Source organism: Spermophilus citellus (genome assembly GCF_964194105.1).
Source record: "Spermophilus citellus genome assembly, chromosome: 3".
NCBI lineage: Eukaryota > Metazoa > Chordata > Mammalia > Rodentia > Sciuridae > Spermophilus > Spermophilus citellus.
In genome coordinates this window covers 109,656,986-109,670,704 of record NC_138184.1, presented here as the reverse complement: position 1 = coordinate 109,670,704, position 13,719 = coordinate 109,656,986, and the positions used below count along the sequence as shown (strand labels likewise).

The 13,719-nt window shown below is 37.1% G+C and overlaps 1 protein-coding gene across 19 annotated transcripts in view; it reads left to right on the top strand.

Annotated features, from left to right (window-relative positions):
• The window catches only part of DEPDC5 (DEP domain containing 5, GATOR1 subcomplex subunit), a 158,339-nt gene that overhangs the window by 41,543 nt on the left and 103,077 nt on the right, over positions 1-13,719 (top strand). For all 19 annotated transcript variants that reach the window (XR_014021036.1, XR_014021037.1, XR_014021038.1 and 16 more), the window contains 5 exons: positions 5,584-5,687; positions 6,595-6,669; positions 8,807-8,941; positions 9,989-10,050; positions 10,172-10,245. Coding sequence is in view for 13 of the 19 variants with exons in the window: in XM_081285913.1 (XP_081142039.1) it covers positions 5,584-5,687; positions 6,595-6,669; positions 8,807-8,941; positions 9,989-10,050; positions 10,172-10,245 (450 nt within the window). In the remaining 6 variants the exon portion in view is untranslated. The remainder of the gene's footprint in view (positions 1-5,583; positions 5,688-6,594; positions 6,670-8,806; positions 8,942-9,988; positions 10,051-10,171; positions 10,246-13,719) is intronic.

Genomic DNA, 13,719 nt, shown 5'->3' with positions numbered 1-13,719 from the left:
CAGCTATTTTACTCTTTGGTATATATCCCAAAGAATCATACTGTAGTGATATAGCCACTTCAAAGTTTATAGCAGCACAATTCACAGTTATCATGGAATTAACCTAGATATGTGTTATAGATGAATAGATGAAGAAATTGTGGTATATACACACAATGGAGTTTTACTCAGCCGTAAGGAAGAATGGAATTATGGCATTTGCTTGTAAATGGATGGAAATGGAGAACATCAGGCTAAATGAAATGAGCCAGTATTAGAAAATCAAGGGTAAACTCATATGAAGAAGCTAGAATAAAATAAAGGAAAGGAGGAGAGGATTGGATATCATAAAGATAAAGGGAAGATCAGTAGAAGAGAAGAAGATCAGGAAGGAGAGAGGAAGGATGGGAAAGGGGAGGAAATGCAGAAAAGATTTAAAAAATCATGCTATGTGTATATATAAATATACCACAGGGAATTTTACCTTTATGTATAAATAGAAATAACCAATAAAAAATAAATAAATAGAAGAATGAAAGGAAGATCAGTAGAGTAGATGAAGGAGAACAGGAAGGGAGGAGGAGTGAGAAAAGTGGGGAACATGAACTTAAATTCTATGCATTACAAATTAGTCAGGATAAACCCAACTACTGTATTAATGCTGTATTAATTTAAAAAAAAAAGGTGCCTGCATTGAGAAGCCCTGCTTTGAAGACTTAGTTGAATCTTTTTTAGTAAGATTGTCTCGTTGATGCTTTGTACCTCACATGTATTGCAGCAGGACAGAGATGAGTCTGGTGTCCCTGCAGTGTCACTGAGTAAGGGGGCATTTTTGTTTTTATTTTTTAATTAGCTTATCATACTGGAAATTGAACCTAGGAGCATTCTGCCTTGGAGCTAAAGACCCAGCTCTTTTTAAAATTTTATTTTGAGATAGGGTCTTGCCAAAGCTGGCCTCAAACTTGTGATCCTCCCCTCCTGAGTTGCTGGGATTATAGGCATGTATCACTGTTTCCAGCTATTTTCATTTTTTAAAATTAAATTTATTAAAATCATAATTTATTTTATATTGCAGGGGGACTAGGAATTGATGCCAGGGGCACTTTACCACTGAGCTATATCTCCTGTTCTTTTTATTTTTATTTTGAGACAGGGCATTGCTAAATTGCCAAGGCTGGCCTTGAATTTGCTATCCTCCTGCCTCAGTATCCTGAATCACTGGAATTGTAGGCGAGCACCAACATTCCTAGCTTAAATTAAATTTACTTACTTATTTTTATTTTTTTTTTTTTTGGTACTAGAGATTTGACTTAGGATTGCTTTATTACTGAATTACATCCCCAAACCTGTTTGTTTGTTACTAAGGATTGAACTCAAGGGAGCTTAACCACTGAGCCATAGCTCAGACACTTTTTATTTATTTTATTAGTAGGATTGTCTCGTTGATGCTTTGTACCTCACATGTATCTCAGCAGGACAGAGATGAGTCTGGTGTCCCTGCAGTGTCACTGAGTAAGTAGCTCAGTGGTAGAGATCCCCTGGGTTTAATCCTTGGTACTGCAAAATAAAAAAGTGTAAGTACTTTATTAACTATAATTTTGTTTTTAATTAGTATTGATAAGTTCTAAAGAGTGACAGAAATTGTGGAAACTTTTTAGGCAATTTTTTTTCTTTTTTTTTTTTTTTTGTGGTGCTGGGGATTGAACCTAGGGCCTTGTGCATACAAGGCAGACACTCTATTAACTGAGCTATATCCCCAGCCCTTAGGCAATTTTTAAGATAACCTTTTCCCTTGTGGTACTGAGGATTGAATCCAGGGACACTCTGCTACTGAACTACTTCCCCAGCCCTATTTATCTATTTATTTAAAAAATTTTGAGGTGGAGTCTTGTTCAGTTGCCCAGGCTAGCCATGAACTTTTGTCTTCTAGCCCCAGCCTCCTGATTGCTGGGATTACAGGCATGAGTGATCAAGACTGGCCTTTTTAAAATTTTATTTTGAGACAGGATCTCACTAAGTTGCCCAGACTGACCTTAAATTTGTGATCTTCCTGCCTTAGTTAGCCTCCTGAATAGTTAAGGTTATAGGCATGTAACACTATGCTTAGCTTGAATTACCATTTTATGTAGTTCAAAAAATAACAGGTTTATCACAGGAAGTTTGAAAAATATAAAATGGCACAAGGTAGAAAATATTAGCAGCTCCACTGTCCTGTTAAGATGATGATAAGGGGCTGGGGGTTGTGACTCAGCGGTAGAGCACTTGCCTAGCACATGTGAGGCACCACATTAAAAAAAAAAGGTTTATATAAAAAAAAAGATGATGATAAGATGGTAATTAAGCTGGGTGCAGTGTCGTATGTCTGTATTCCCAGAGTCTTGGAAGGCTGAGGCTGGAGGATTGAGAGTTTAGGTAACTTACCCAAAGACAGTGAAATATGCTGGGTTTGATGCAGTCTAAATCAGAGTCTGCTTTTAATCACTGTATTCTTCAACCTAATATTGATTGTATTTTAAATTATTTGTTGATCTTTTTCTTTATTTTAAATTAACATATCTTTCTGGGATTTAGTGTGTTATTTCAGTACAGTAAGCCAGGCATCGAAAGACAGATGTCACATGATATCACTTATATTTGGAATCTAAAAAAATTGAGCTCATAGAAGTAGAGAACAGAGTAGTGGTTACCACAGGCTGGGGAAGACAGGGAAGTAGGGTATGTGAGGATGATTGCATACCAGTTACAAAGTGACAACCAAATAAGAGGAATAAGTTTTGGTGTTTTAATACACAGAATGAATATTATTAACAATATTATTGAACTTTTTTTGGGTGGTGTATCTCTTGGAGAATTTTCTGAAAGCGATGGGCCATCTTCTTTCTCAACACCATCAGTCATCCCTCGTACAGATAAATGCTGCATACCAGTTCAGTGGGATCCTGGAGCTCTTTTGGCTTAAAAAAAAAAAAAAAATATATATATATATATATATATATATAATTATATCTACATGATAAATATTAATGCATTTGAATATAATTACAAATATATAAAAGATGTAAATTAGGAATATGAATTATTAATGTAGACTAATGGTTTATGTTATATATTATTATTATTATTATGTTAAATTTTTTTTTATGTCATTAAAATGCCTTTCCAACATTTTCCAGAGTGAATGAAATGATACAAGATCATTTTAGGAAAATCACAGTATAGTTAAGTAAAGAGCAATACCCTCAATTCTATCTCCTAGATACACTCATCACCAACTTGGTGAATCAATCCGTGTTCTATGTTTATAGAAACAAAAATTAATTTTCACAAAGTTGTAATCACACATTCCATTGATTTTTTTAACCTACTGTTTTATTTTTAATTTTTTAAAACAATTTTAAATTGTAGATGGACAGACTCTTTTGTTTTCTTTTCTTTTCCTGAGGATCGAACCCAGGGCCTCGTACATGCCAGGCAAGGGCTCTACCACTGAGCCACAACCCCAGCTCCCCCCTGCTGTTTTATACCTGCATTTTCCTACTTACTTTATCATCATTCCATGTCAAACACTACTTCTATAGTACCTTTTTTTTATTGCTATTTAGACATTCTTTTAGTTACTATTGTTAAACGTTTAGGTGATTTCCAACTTTTTACTATCATTACCAGTGAACAGTCTGTTTTTTCCTAGATACTGGAGATTGAACTCAGAAGCACTTTACCCCTGAGCTACATCCCTAGTCCTTTTTTAAAAAAGTAATTTAACCTTTATTTTATTTATTTGTTTGTTGTTGTTTGTTTATTTTTATGTGGTGCTGAGGATGGAACCTAGGGACTCACCCATCTTAGGCAAGCATTCTACCATTGAGCTATACTCCAGCCCCTCCCTCCTTTTTAAATTTTTTGTTTTTTTTAGTTTGTTCTTTTTAGTTATACATCCCAGTCCTTTTAATTTTCATTTTGAGACAGAGTATTGATAAGTTGTTGAGGTTGGTCTTGAACTTGTAATGCTTCTGCCTCAGCCTATGGAGTTGAGATTACAGGTGAGTGCCACTGTGCCTGGCAATAAACAAATAAATTTAAAAAATATATAAAGGATGGGGATATAGCTCAGTGGTTGCCTAGCCTGTAAAGCCCTGTGTTTAATCTCTCTCTCTCTCTCTCTCTCTCTCTCTCTCTCTCTCTCACACACACACACACACACACACACCCATACACACACACACACAAAATGATTAAAGGGAAGTATATATATTTTTAGAATTTTAATTTATTATTATTTTTGGAATACATTCATGTGGTTCTAATTTTTAAAGTACACAGAGTATACGATAGTCAGATTCCCACCCATCCCTTTGTTCTTTTTTTTTTAAATACCTTTATTTTATTTATTTATTTTTGTGTGGTGCTGAGGATTGAACTCAGGGCCTCGCATGTGCTAGGTGAGTGCTCTACCACTGAGCCACAACCCCAACCTCCCCTTTGTTATCTAGCTTTCTGATCTGGGTGTATTTGTTGGATATATCTGGAATACGGATGTTCCTTTTTAAGGTTTTTAATATGTACCCCCTAGTTGCAATTTATCAAAGTTTACATGCCCTCAACAGTATGTATAGATCTTAATATCCCTGCCCAATTTTAGGCATTGACATAATATCAATATGTTTTTTCCTTTTTTTTTTTTTTAAATACTGGGATTGAATCTAGGGATGCTTTTACTGAGCTACATTCCCAGCTCCATTTAAATTTTTTAAAAAAATTAAAAATTTTTTTTTAGTTGTAGATGGATACTTTTATTTTATTTATTTTTATGTAGTGCTGAGGATTGAACCCAGTGCCTCACATATGCTAGGCAAGTGCTCTACCACTGAGCTACAACCTCAGCCCCCATTTTTTTTTTTTTTAGTTTTAGGTGGACACAATATCTTTATTTTTATTTTTTATGTGGTGTTGAGGATCAAACCCAGCGCCCCGCACATGCCAGACCAGCGCGTTACCACTTGAGCCACATCCCCAGCCCTCAGCCCCGATTTTTTAAATTTTTATTTTGACATGAGGTCTTACTAATCCCAAGGCTGGCCTTGAAGTTGTGATCCTCCACCTAAGCTCCTGAGTAACTGGGATTACAGCTGTGTGCCGTTGCACTTGGCTTATTTTCATATATTTAAAAAAATTTAGAATTTATATAACTATTGACTGGGGCTATAGCTTAGTGGTATGCAAGGTTCTGGATAATTTATATGAATATTAATGTCATCATAATTTATATGAATATTAATATCATCACATTTATTTATTTATTTTAAAAAAGATTTATTTTTTAGTTGTAGTTGCACACAGTACCTTTATTTTATTTATTTTTATGTGGTGCTGAGAATCGAACCCAGGGCCTTGCACATGCTAGGTGGACGCTCTACCCCTGAGCCACAACCCCAGCCCCATCACATTTCTTTATGTTTGTTGAATACAGTCGACTTTATTATTATGTAGTGAATTTCCCTGACTCTAGGAATCCTGTCTTTCTTTTTCCTTGAGTCTCTGTAAGGGACTTGATATCCTGTTAATAATTACTGCTTAATATCTCTTTTATGATAATACTATTTTCAGAGTGGTTGTGCAGAATGAGAGAAGAGAAGAATGGACTTCACTTCTAGTGACCATTAAAAAGCTCTTCATCCAGTATCCAGTTTTGGTGCGACTGGAACAGGCAGGTACTGCATTTATATGATAGGAGGTGGGGTGGGGAGAGGAGGTGTAGGATGGAGGCTAGAGATTAAAAGAAGTTCATGCTTATTTCTCTTCCATTGCCATTTGACGTTTCTGCTTCTAGTCAGGTTTTTATTTCTGATTTGATGCATTTGTTCATTACATATGCAGTTAAGTTGAATAGTGTCCCTAATACAGGTGAGGGGGAAACCCTATAGAACCAGATACCTTCCACTATTTTTTTTTCAATTTGTTCTTTTTAGTTATATATGACAGTAGAGTGTTTTTTGACATGTTATATATACATGGAGTATAACTTAGTTATATATGACAGTAGAGTATATTTTGACATGAGATATATATATATATATATATATATATATATATATATATATATGGAGTATAACTTCCATTCTTGTGGTTATACATGTGGAGTTATACTTTTCATGTATTCACATATGAACATTATAAAGTTATGTCAGATTCATTCTACTGTCTTTCCTCTTCTCATCCTCCACACCCCCTTCTCTTCATTCCCCTTTGTCTAATCCAGTGAACTTCTATCCCCCTGCCCCTATCCTTATTGTGTTAGCATCTGCATATCAGAGAGAACTTTTGGCCTTTGGTTTTTTTGGATTGGCTTATTTCAATTAACATGATCCTTCTACTAATTTTTTAAGAATTCATTTTTCATAAGCACACTTCTGTAATCCCAGTGACTTGGGAGGCTGAGGTAGGAGGATTGGAAATTCAAGGACAGCCTAGGCAATTTAGGGACATCCTGTCTCAAAATTAAAATTAAAAGGATTGGGTATGTAGCTCAGTGATAAAATACCCCTGGGTTCAATCCCCAGTAGAAAAAAATTTTTTTTCATCTTTCATGAGATGTTTTTCCTTCTCTTTTTGCTTCAGAGGGCTTTCCTCAAGGAGATAATTCTACCTCAGCACAAGGAAACTACCTAGAGGCCATCAATCTGTCATTCAATGGTAAGTACAGACACCAGCCACAGCCAGCATCTTACTTGGTATATGATTATAGACTTTACTGATGCCCAGAGTCCCAGACCTAGTCAATGATGCCTCCATCCACCCACTCCCCAAATTAATTCTAAGTAGTGACTTCTGATTAGTTGGTCTTAATGACCAACACTTACCTTTTGAGTCTTCTGTTGGGAAATTAATTTTGTAGTCTCATAAAGAACTGGAGGGAATCTTCCTTTGGTTCTGTTTATTTTTTTAATACTACAAACTGTATTCTTATTTTTAAACTCATCCCTCAACTGCTTCTGGGTAATTTTTAAAAATTACTTAAAATAGCAAAGGAGTCAGGCACAGTGGCACACGCCTGTCATCCCAGTGGCTCAGGAGGCTGCAGGAGAATTCGTGAGTTCAAAGCCAGCCTCAGCAAAATTGAGGTGCTAAGCAACTCTGTGAGACCCTGTCTGTAAATAAAAGACAAAGTAGGGCTGGGGATGTGGTTCAGTGGTTGAGTGCCCCTGAGTTCAATCCTTGGTACCCATCCCCGAAAAGCAAAGGAAAGACAGTGGAATGAATCTGATACAGTTTTCCCATGTACACATATGAAAACAATACAGTGAATCCCACCACCATGTATATCCATAAGAATGGGACTCTAACCTAGAATAAGATATATTCCAACTTATATAATTATATCATGATGGATTCTGCTGTTGTATGTAACTAAAAAGAACCAATTAAAAAAAAAAAAAAGAAAAACAAAAGGAAAAATTAATAAAAGTAGGGGCTGGGGTTGTGGCTCAGTGGTAGAGCGCATGCCTAGCAGGCGTGAGGCACAGGGTTCGGTCCTCAGCACCACATAAAAGTAAAATAAAGATATTGGGTCCACCTACAACTAAAAAATAAACATTAAAAAAATAAATAAAAGTATAGAATGGTATATCAAATAAGAAAAAGTCACTCCCCTATCAGTACTTTTCAGGAGGAGTCAATTGTTAGGAAATGTGGTGTGATTTCCTTCCTAAGGATCATTGTCCTTGTGTTTTTGTGGTAGCTGATACTATTATTTGCCAATAACAGAAACCTTCTGAGTTGGTTTAAATGAAAAGAAATTTATGTGAAGATGCAGGGACTTGATGAGGCAGATTGAAAAGACATGAATTCATTGCTTGAGAAGGTGGGGATCTTGGTGTCTCAGAAATAACATCAGCAGTAATTTGTGGAGCCACATTTAGTCCCTAGCAACCTGCCTGTCTCTGCTTTCTGTTCAGAAATCTGCATTCTGGCAGAAGGAATCTGCCAGAAGCAGCTCCAGGGAAGCAGCTCCAGATTGGTGTCAGCTTGACACTGGACTGGGTGGAAGTGATGTATTTTCACTTCACTTTGTATATTACCTTCCCAAGTGTCTGTATCCAGATGCAGGAGAATTCTAGAGGATGGTGTTACTTATTTAATTGTACATATATATTTGGTACTTGAACTTGAACCTGAGAGTTCTTTACCACTGAGCTACATCCCCAGCCCTTTTTATTTTTTATTTTGAGATAGGGATTTACTGAGTTGCTGAGTGTCTTACTAAGTTGATGAAGTTGGCCTAATTTTTCTTCTGTCTCAGCCTCCTGAATACCTGGGATTATAGGCATGTGCCATTGTGCCCAACAAGAGTTTCGTGTAATTTATTAGTAAATCTATTTGTCAAGTTTGAATATCACTGATTTTCCATAGTAAGAATTTCAGAGTCCAGAAATAAAAATTAATTTGCCAGATTTACAAAGTTATCCCAAGCTTCTGGTTTAATATTTTAAATATTGTCTAAAATAAATATTTGATTTTGGAAGTTTCAGTACAGACTCCTTGATGGGTTATTAAATTTATGGCATGAAATTTGAGCATTTAGTCTGCACAAGGCAAGTATTAAGCATTGATAAGGGGGATTGACAAAAGTAACAGTAATATAGTCCTTTGTTGAGGGAGTTGTTAATGTAAAAGAGGAAAGATATATACATTTTAGCTAGAATTCAGGTCAGAGAGTGGCAATAGCTATTATCAAAATATGCATAAAATGCTCAGAGCACAGAGATACTTGCTAGTAACTAGTTTTTGAAAAACTGTTAACATTATTGGGGAATTTTTGTTTTCTTTCAAGTGTTTGACAAGCACTATATCAACCGCAACTTTGACCGGACTGGGCAGATGTCTGTGGTGATCACGCCTGGGGTGGGTGTCTTTGAAGTGGACCGCCTACTCATGATTTTGACCAAACAACGGATGATAGATAATGGTAACACTGTCTTGTTTGTACTGTCTCTTGTGTTCAGGGTCCGACTTGTCCTTAGATCTCTGAGTTTTTATTGACTTTAGAGTTATGAGAAGCTCTACAAGGTGTTCTGTGTGTCATCTTTCTTAGTGTATTTTTTTTGGGGGGGATTGGACCCAGGGCCTCATACATACTAGGCAAGCACTGTACCACTGAGCTACATTCCCAGTCCTTTTTATATTGAGACAAGGTCTTCCTAAGTTGCCCCGACTGGCCTCAGACTTATAATTCTCCTGCCTCAGCCTTCTGAGTGGCTGAGATTATAGGTTTGCACCACTGTATCTGGCCCTTCCTCAGAATTTTTAAATATGTTAGTGTATCTTGTTTATCTCTAAAGGGAATGTCTGGTATTCTGAGTTTTCAAACATATTTGACACTAGGAACTCCTTTCTAGGGGAGATTATTTTAAAGACAAACGTGCCATCAGCTTATGTTTGGTGGAAGCATTAGTAAATCATCTGGTCCAATCCTCTTTCTTTGATGTGCCATGCATCCCTATCTTGGATCCGTATTCCCAGTTTGATTTGTGTATCATCAAAGAGATAGAATTGAGAAAGTAAATCATGATTGCCAATAAAGAAGCCCTGGGGCTATGGATGTAGCTCAGGGGTAGAGTGTTTGCCTAGTATGTATGAATCTCTGGGTTCAATACCCAGCACCACACACAAAAAAGAAAAAAGTTCTGTTAAGTGATCTAGATTGTTTTATATTATCAAGATTATAAGATTCCTTTTACTTCTTGATCTTAAAACTTGAATAAAGGAGTCCTTGTCATTTTTCATGAATCATGACCTGGAGGGCACTCAGGCTAATTTTCAAGCACTGAATAGTGTGACAGGATTCAATAGAGGAAAAAATAGACAAAATGCATCTGTTTACTGTGCTGAGTAGGCAGCACTACCGAGGTTAAGTAGAATGGTATGCTGACTTTGCTTCAGACCAGGCTAAATAACATCATTAATAGATTGGAAAACTAATCTCTGCTGTTCCCCTCCCCTTACTCTTTTTTAGGAATTGGTGTAGACTTGGTGTGCATGGGAGAGCAACCATTACATGCTGTCCCATTGTTCAAGGTGATTAGATTTTGAATTGTTTTCCCAAAGGCCAGTTGGAGAATAGTTAAAAACAGAAAAGGTGGAACAGTTCCTTGTCTGTCTTCTTTTTTAGCTTATCTTTGTGCTTTTTCCCTCACAGCTACACAATCGGAGTGCTCCTCGAGATTCTCGGCTGGGTGATGACTATAATATTCCTCATTGGATAAACCACAGGTAGGCATGATCAACAGTAGATGATAAGGATTTTGAATAGTGTCCTTGCTGTTTTCTCTTTAACTCTGTTCTTTTTTTTAAATATATATAAATATATATTTTAGCTGTTGTAGACCTTTATTTATTTATATGTGGTGCTGAGATTTGGACCCAGTGTCTCACACATGCCAGGCAAGGGCTCTACCACTGAGCGCTAGCCCCAGCCCTTTAACTCTGTTCTTATGGCACTAAACCTTTTGTCACAAGAATGTGGGACTGGGAATGTAGCTTAGTAGTAGAGCACTTACCTAGCATTTGTAAAATCCTTGGCTTTGAGCCCCACCACAATAACAACACGGGAGCTAAAGTTCTAGCATTTACTTAACAATTCTCTATATGCAAAATTTCAGCAGTAATGTGGATCAGCTTATAGTGAAAAATAAAACAGGTCTTGAATACCATATTTCTACTACTATTGCCAAGTCCTATTCCCAACTCCCACAGCCCCTAGCAGATCAACTTTGTGCCTGGCCCCCTCCATTTGTAGAAAAGTTCCCATGACCTTGTCCACATGAGATATAGTCTCAGTATCCGTGCTGATTTCAGCTCAGCATCTTCTCCACATAGGATATGGTCTCAGTGTTGCTGCTGATTCCAGCTCAGAGTAGTTTCTTTCATCCCTCTGCTAATACCACTGCCTTATCCTGGTCCTCATTTTTTTCAGCTATTACACTAATCTCATTGGTATGTCTCTTTCTTTTTATGATGATGATGATGATGATGATGATGATGATGATAATGATAATGATTATTTGATACCGGGGATTGAACCCAGTGGCACTTTACCATTGAGCTACATACCCAGCCCTTTTTATTTTTTGAGACAGAGTCTCTTTAAGTTGCTGAAGGTCTTGCTAAGTTGCTCAGGCTGGCCTTGAACTTTTGATCCTCCTGTCTCAGCCTCCCAAGTATCTGGAATTGAAACATGTGCCATTGCACCCAACTGGTGTGTCTGTTTCTAGTCTGTCCTTTCTTCAAACCATCCTTTAGGCCAAGGTTTTTCCACCTTGACACTACTGACATTTTGGACTAGAAGAACATTTTTTGTTGTGGGGGATTGTCCTGTGTATTGTAGAAAACTGAGCAGCATCCTTGACCTCTTCTCACGAGATACCAGTGGCTTAAACCCACAGTTGTGACAACCAAGAATGTCTATAGACATTGCCATATGTTCCTTGGGTGCCCAGATCCTGCACCCCCATTTAGAAGCATTTCTTTAAGCCAGTGGTTTTCTTCTTTTCTTTTAAATTTTGTTCTTAAGTGACAAGACTTTTTTCCTGGAATTCTAATATAGAAAAGTGAAAAAGTATTAGTGTTCCTCTTTCACACAATAGGCCCTGATGTAGCACCAAGGAACCTTGAAGTCTGGGACAAATGTCTGTCAACCAGTGCCTTACCTGATTGTTAGTCATTTTTCTGTAAAACCAAATCCTATTGCCTTTTCTCTCTTTTTTTTTTAAGAGAGAGAGAGAGAGAGAGAGAGAGAGGGGGGGGGGGAGAATATTTTTAACATTTATTTTTTAGTTTTCGGTGAACACACCATTTTTATTTTTATGTGGTGCTGAGGATCAAACCCAGCGCCCCGCGCATGCCAGGTGAGTGCACTACCGCTTGAGCCACATCCCCAGCCCTGCCTTTTCTCTTTTAATTTCTCATGCCAGCTTGATAAAGACTAGAGCTTTTGACATCTGTGAGACTTCCTGTCCTACTACCTGCCCTCTTTCATTCTATATGGCAGATATACCTCACTGTTACTTCTTCTGGGTCTTCCTACATAGAAGGACTGTCTGCCTGTCCTTCTTTTGCAAATGTCTGTTCATCCTCTGAGGCCCAGCTCGAACATATCTCTTCTCTTGAGTCTTTTCTGTACTGCTCCTGATAGCCAATAGCTGCTTTTTTTTTCATTACTTCCGGAGCATTCTACCTTTGTCTGTTGTCTTTTTTATGCTGAGACTCATGAAGGACAGACTGCTTGACTTACATCTCAAGCTCAATAGAACTTTACATTTTGGTTTTATTTAGTTTCAAATCTTTACTGGAAACCAGCTTGAAAACTCATCATAAATGTTGAGTTTAGCCTTATTGTGTTTATCCGTTATCTTTCTTTTAGGCTATGTTGCCATTAGTATGGTGGTTGTTGTAATTATTCATAGGTGAGGAATTAGGAATGAGCAAGGTAGGATTAGTTTTATAAGATGATGTGATAACATTTTTTTTTCTTTGCAGTAATAGGGATCACATGTGCATGCTATAGGCAAGTGCTCTACCACTGAGCTCAACCCCAAGTTCCCATTATACTTTTTTTTTTTTTTGGTATTGGGAATTAAACCAAGAGGTGTTCTGCCACTGAGCTACATTCCTATCCTTTTTAGTTTCCATTTTGAGACAGGGTGTTGCTAACTTGCCCAAGTTGACCTTGCACTTGAGATTCTCTTGCCTCAGCCTTTGAGTTGCTGGGATTACAGGAATGGGCAATTAATTGAACTTTTTAATAGCCTTTCAGATTTATTTCTCAGTTAAAAAAAAGTTACTGTTTAATTATACATTGTAGTTCATGGTTTTGAATTTAGTTATAAAATTCACAAAATTTTATATGAATTGAAGTTTTGTAATTTTCTCAAGTTTTACTTAATGGTATCTTGAATGTTTCCTGAATTATCACTTTATTTATCATACTAAATTGGTTCTCTACTGCCAGCTAATGATATAGCATGGATTTGCATGTTGGGAGCTTCACCGGGGCAGTGGTAGGGGGTAGCTCAAGATCTGCTTTTCTCATTTCACTGTTAATCCTGTTTGCCCAAGCCATTTGGTGATAAGAACAAGGGTACAAAGATGGACACTGCTTATAGGAGCCATTTGTTTTCTTCTTTCAGCAAAGCTTCTTCAGAAGTAAGTGGGCAACATGTTTCCACTAGATAAGGCCAGAGGCCTTAGTAAACTTGATCACATTTTCTTAAGTAAGACCATAGTACCCCTGAAGTATTTCAGACTAATGATGAAAATTGATCCACAGAGTAAATTAATATCATATATATAAGAATTATACAAGTGGGATGTAGGGGATATGACAGGATATAATGGGACTCTATCTTGGAGATCCTGTAGACCATTCATTCAGTCACATTATATAGTAATGAAAGCTGAATTCTAGAGAGGTTAAGTGCCTTGCCTGGGGTTGAACAGGGTGTCCATGACAAAGTTGTAGCTGTTACTTTCAATCATTTGAAATCATATTAGACTGATCCTTAGAAATTTCAATTTCATATGGTTCAGTTTAATAGAAACCCATTCTTCTGGCTGACATCACTTTATCACTCAGATCTTTTATAATTAGTGTCTGGGAAGAGAGTAGCAGACTCTACTTGGTACTTTCCTTGATACCACTGGGACAGACAAATCACAGGGGTGTAATCCCTATGTCTGATGACAGGT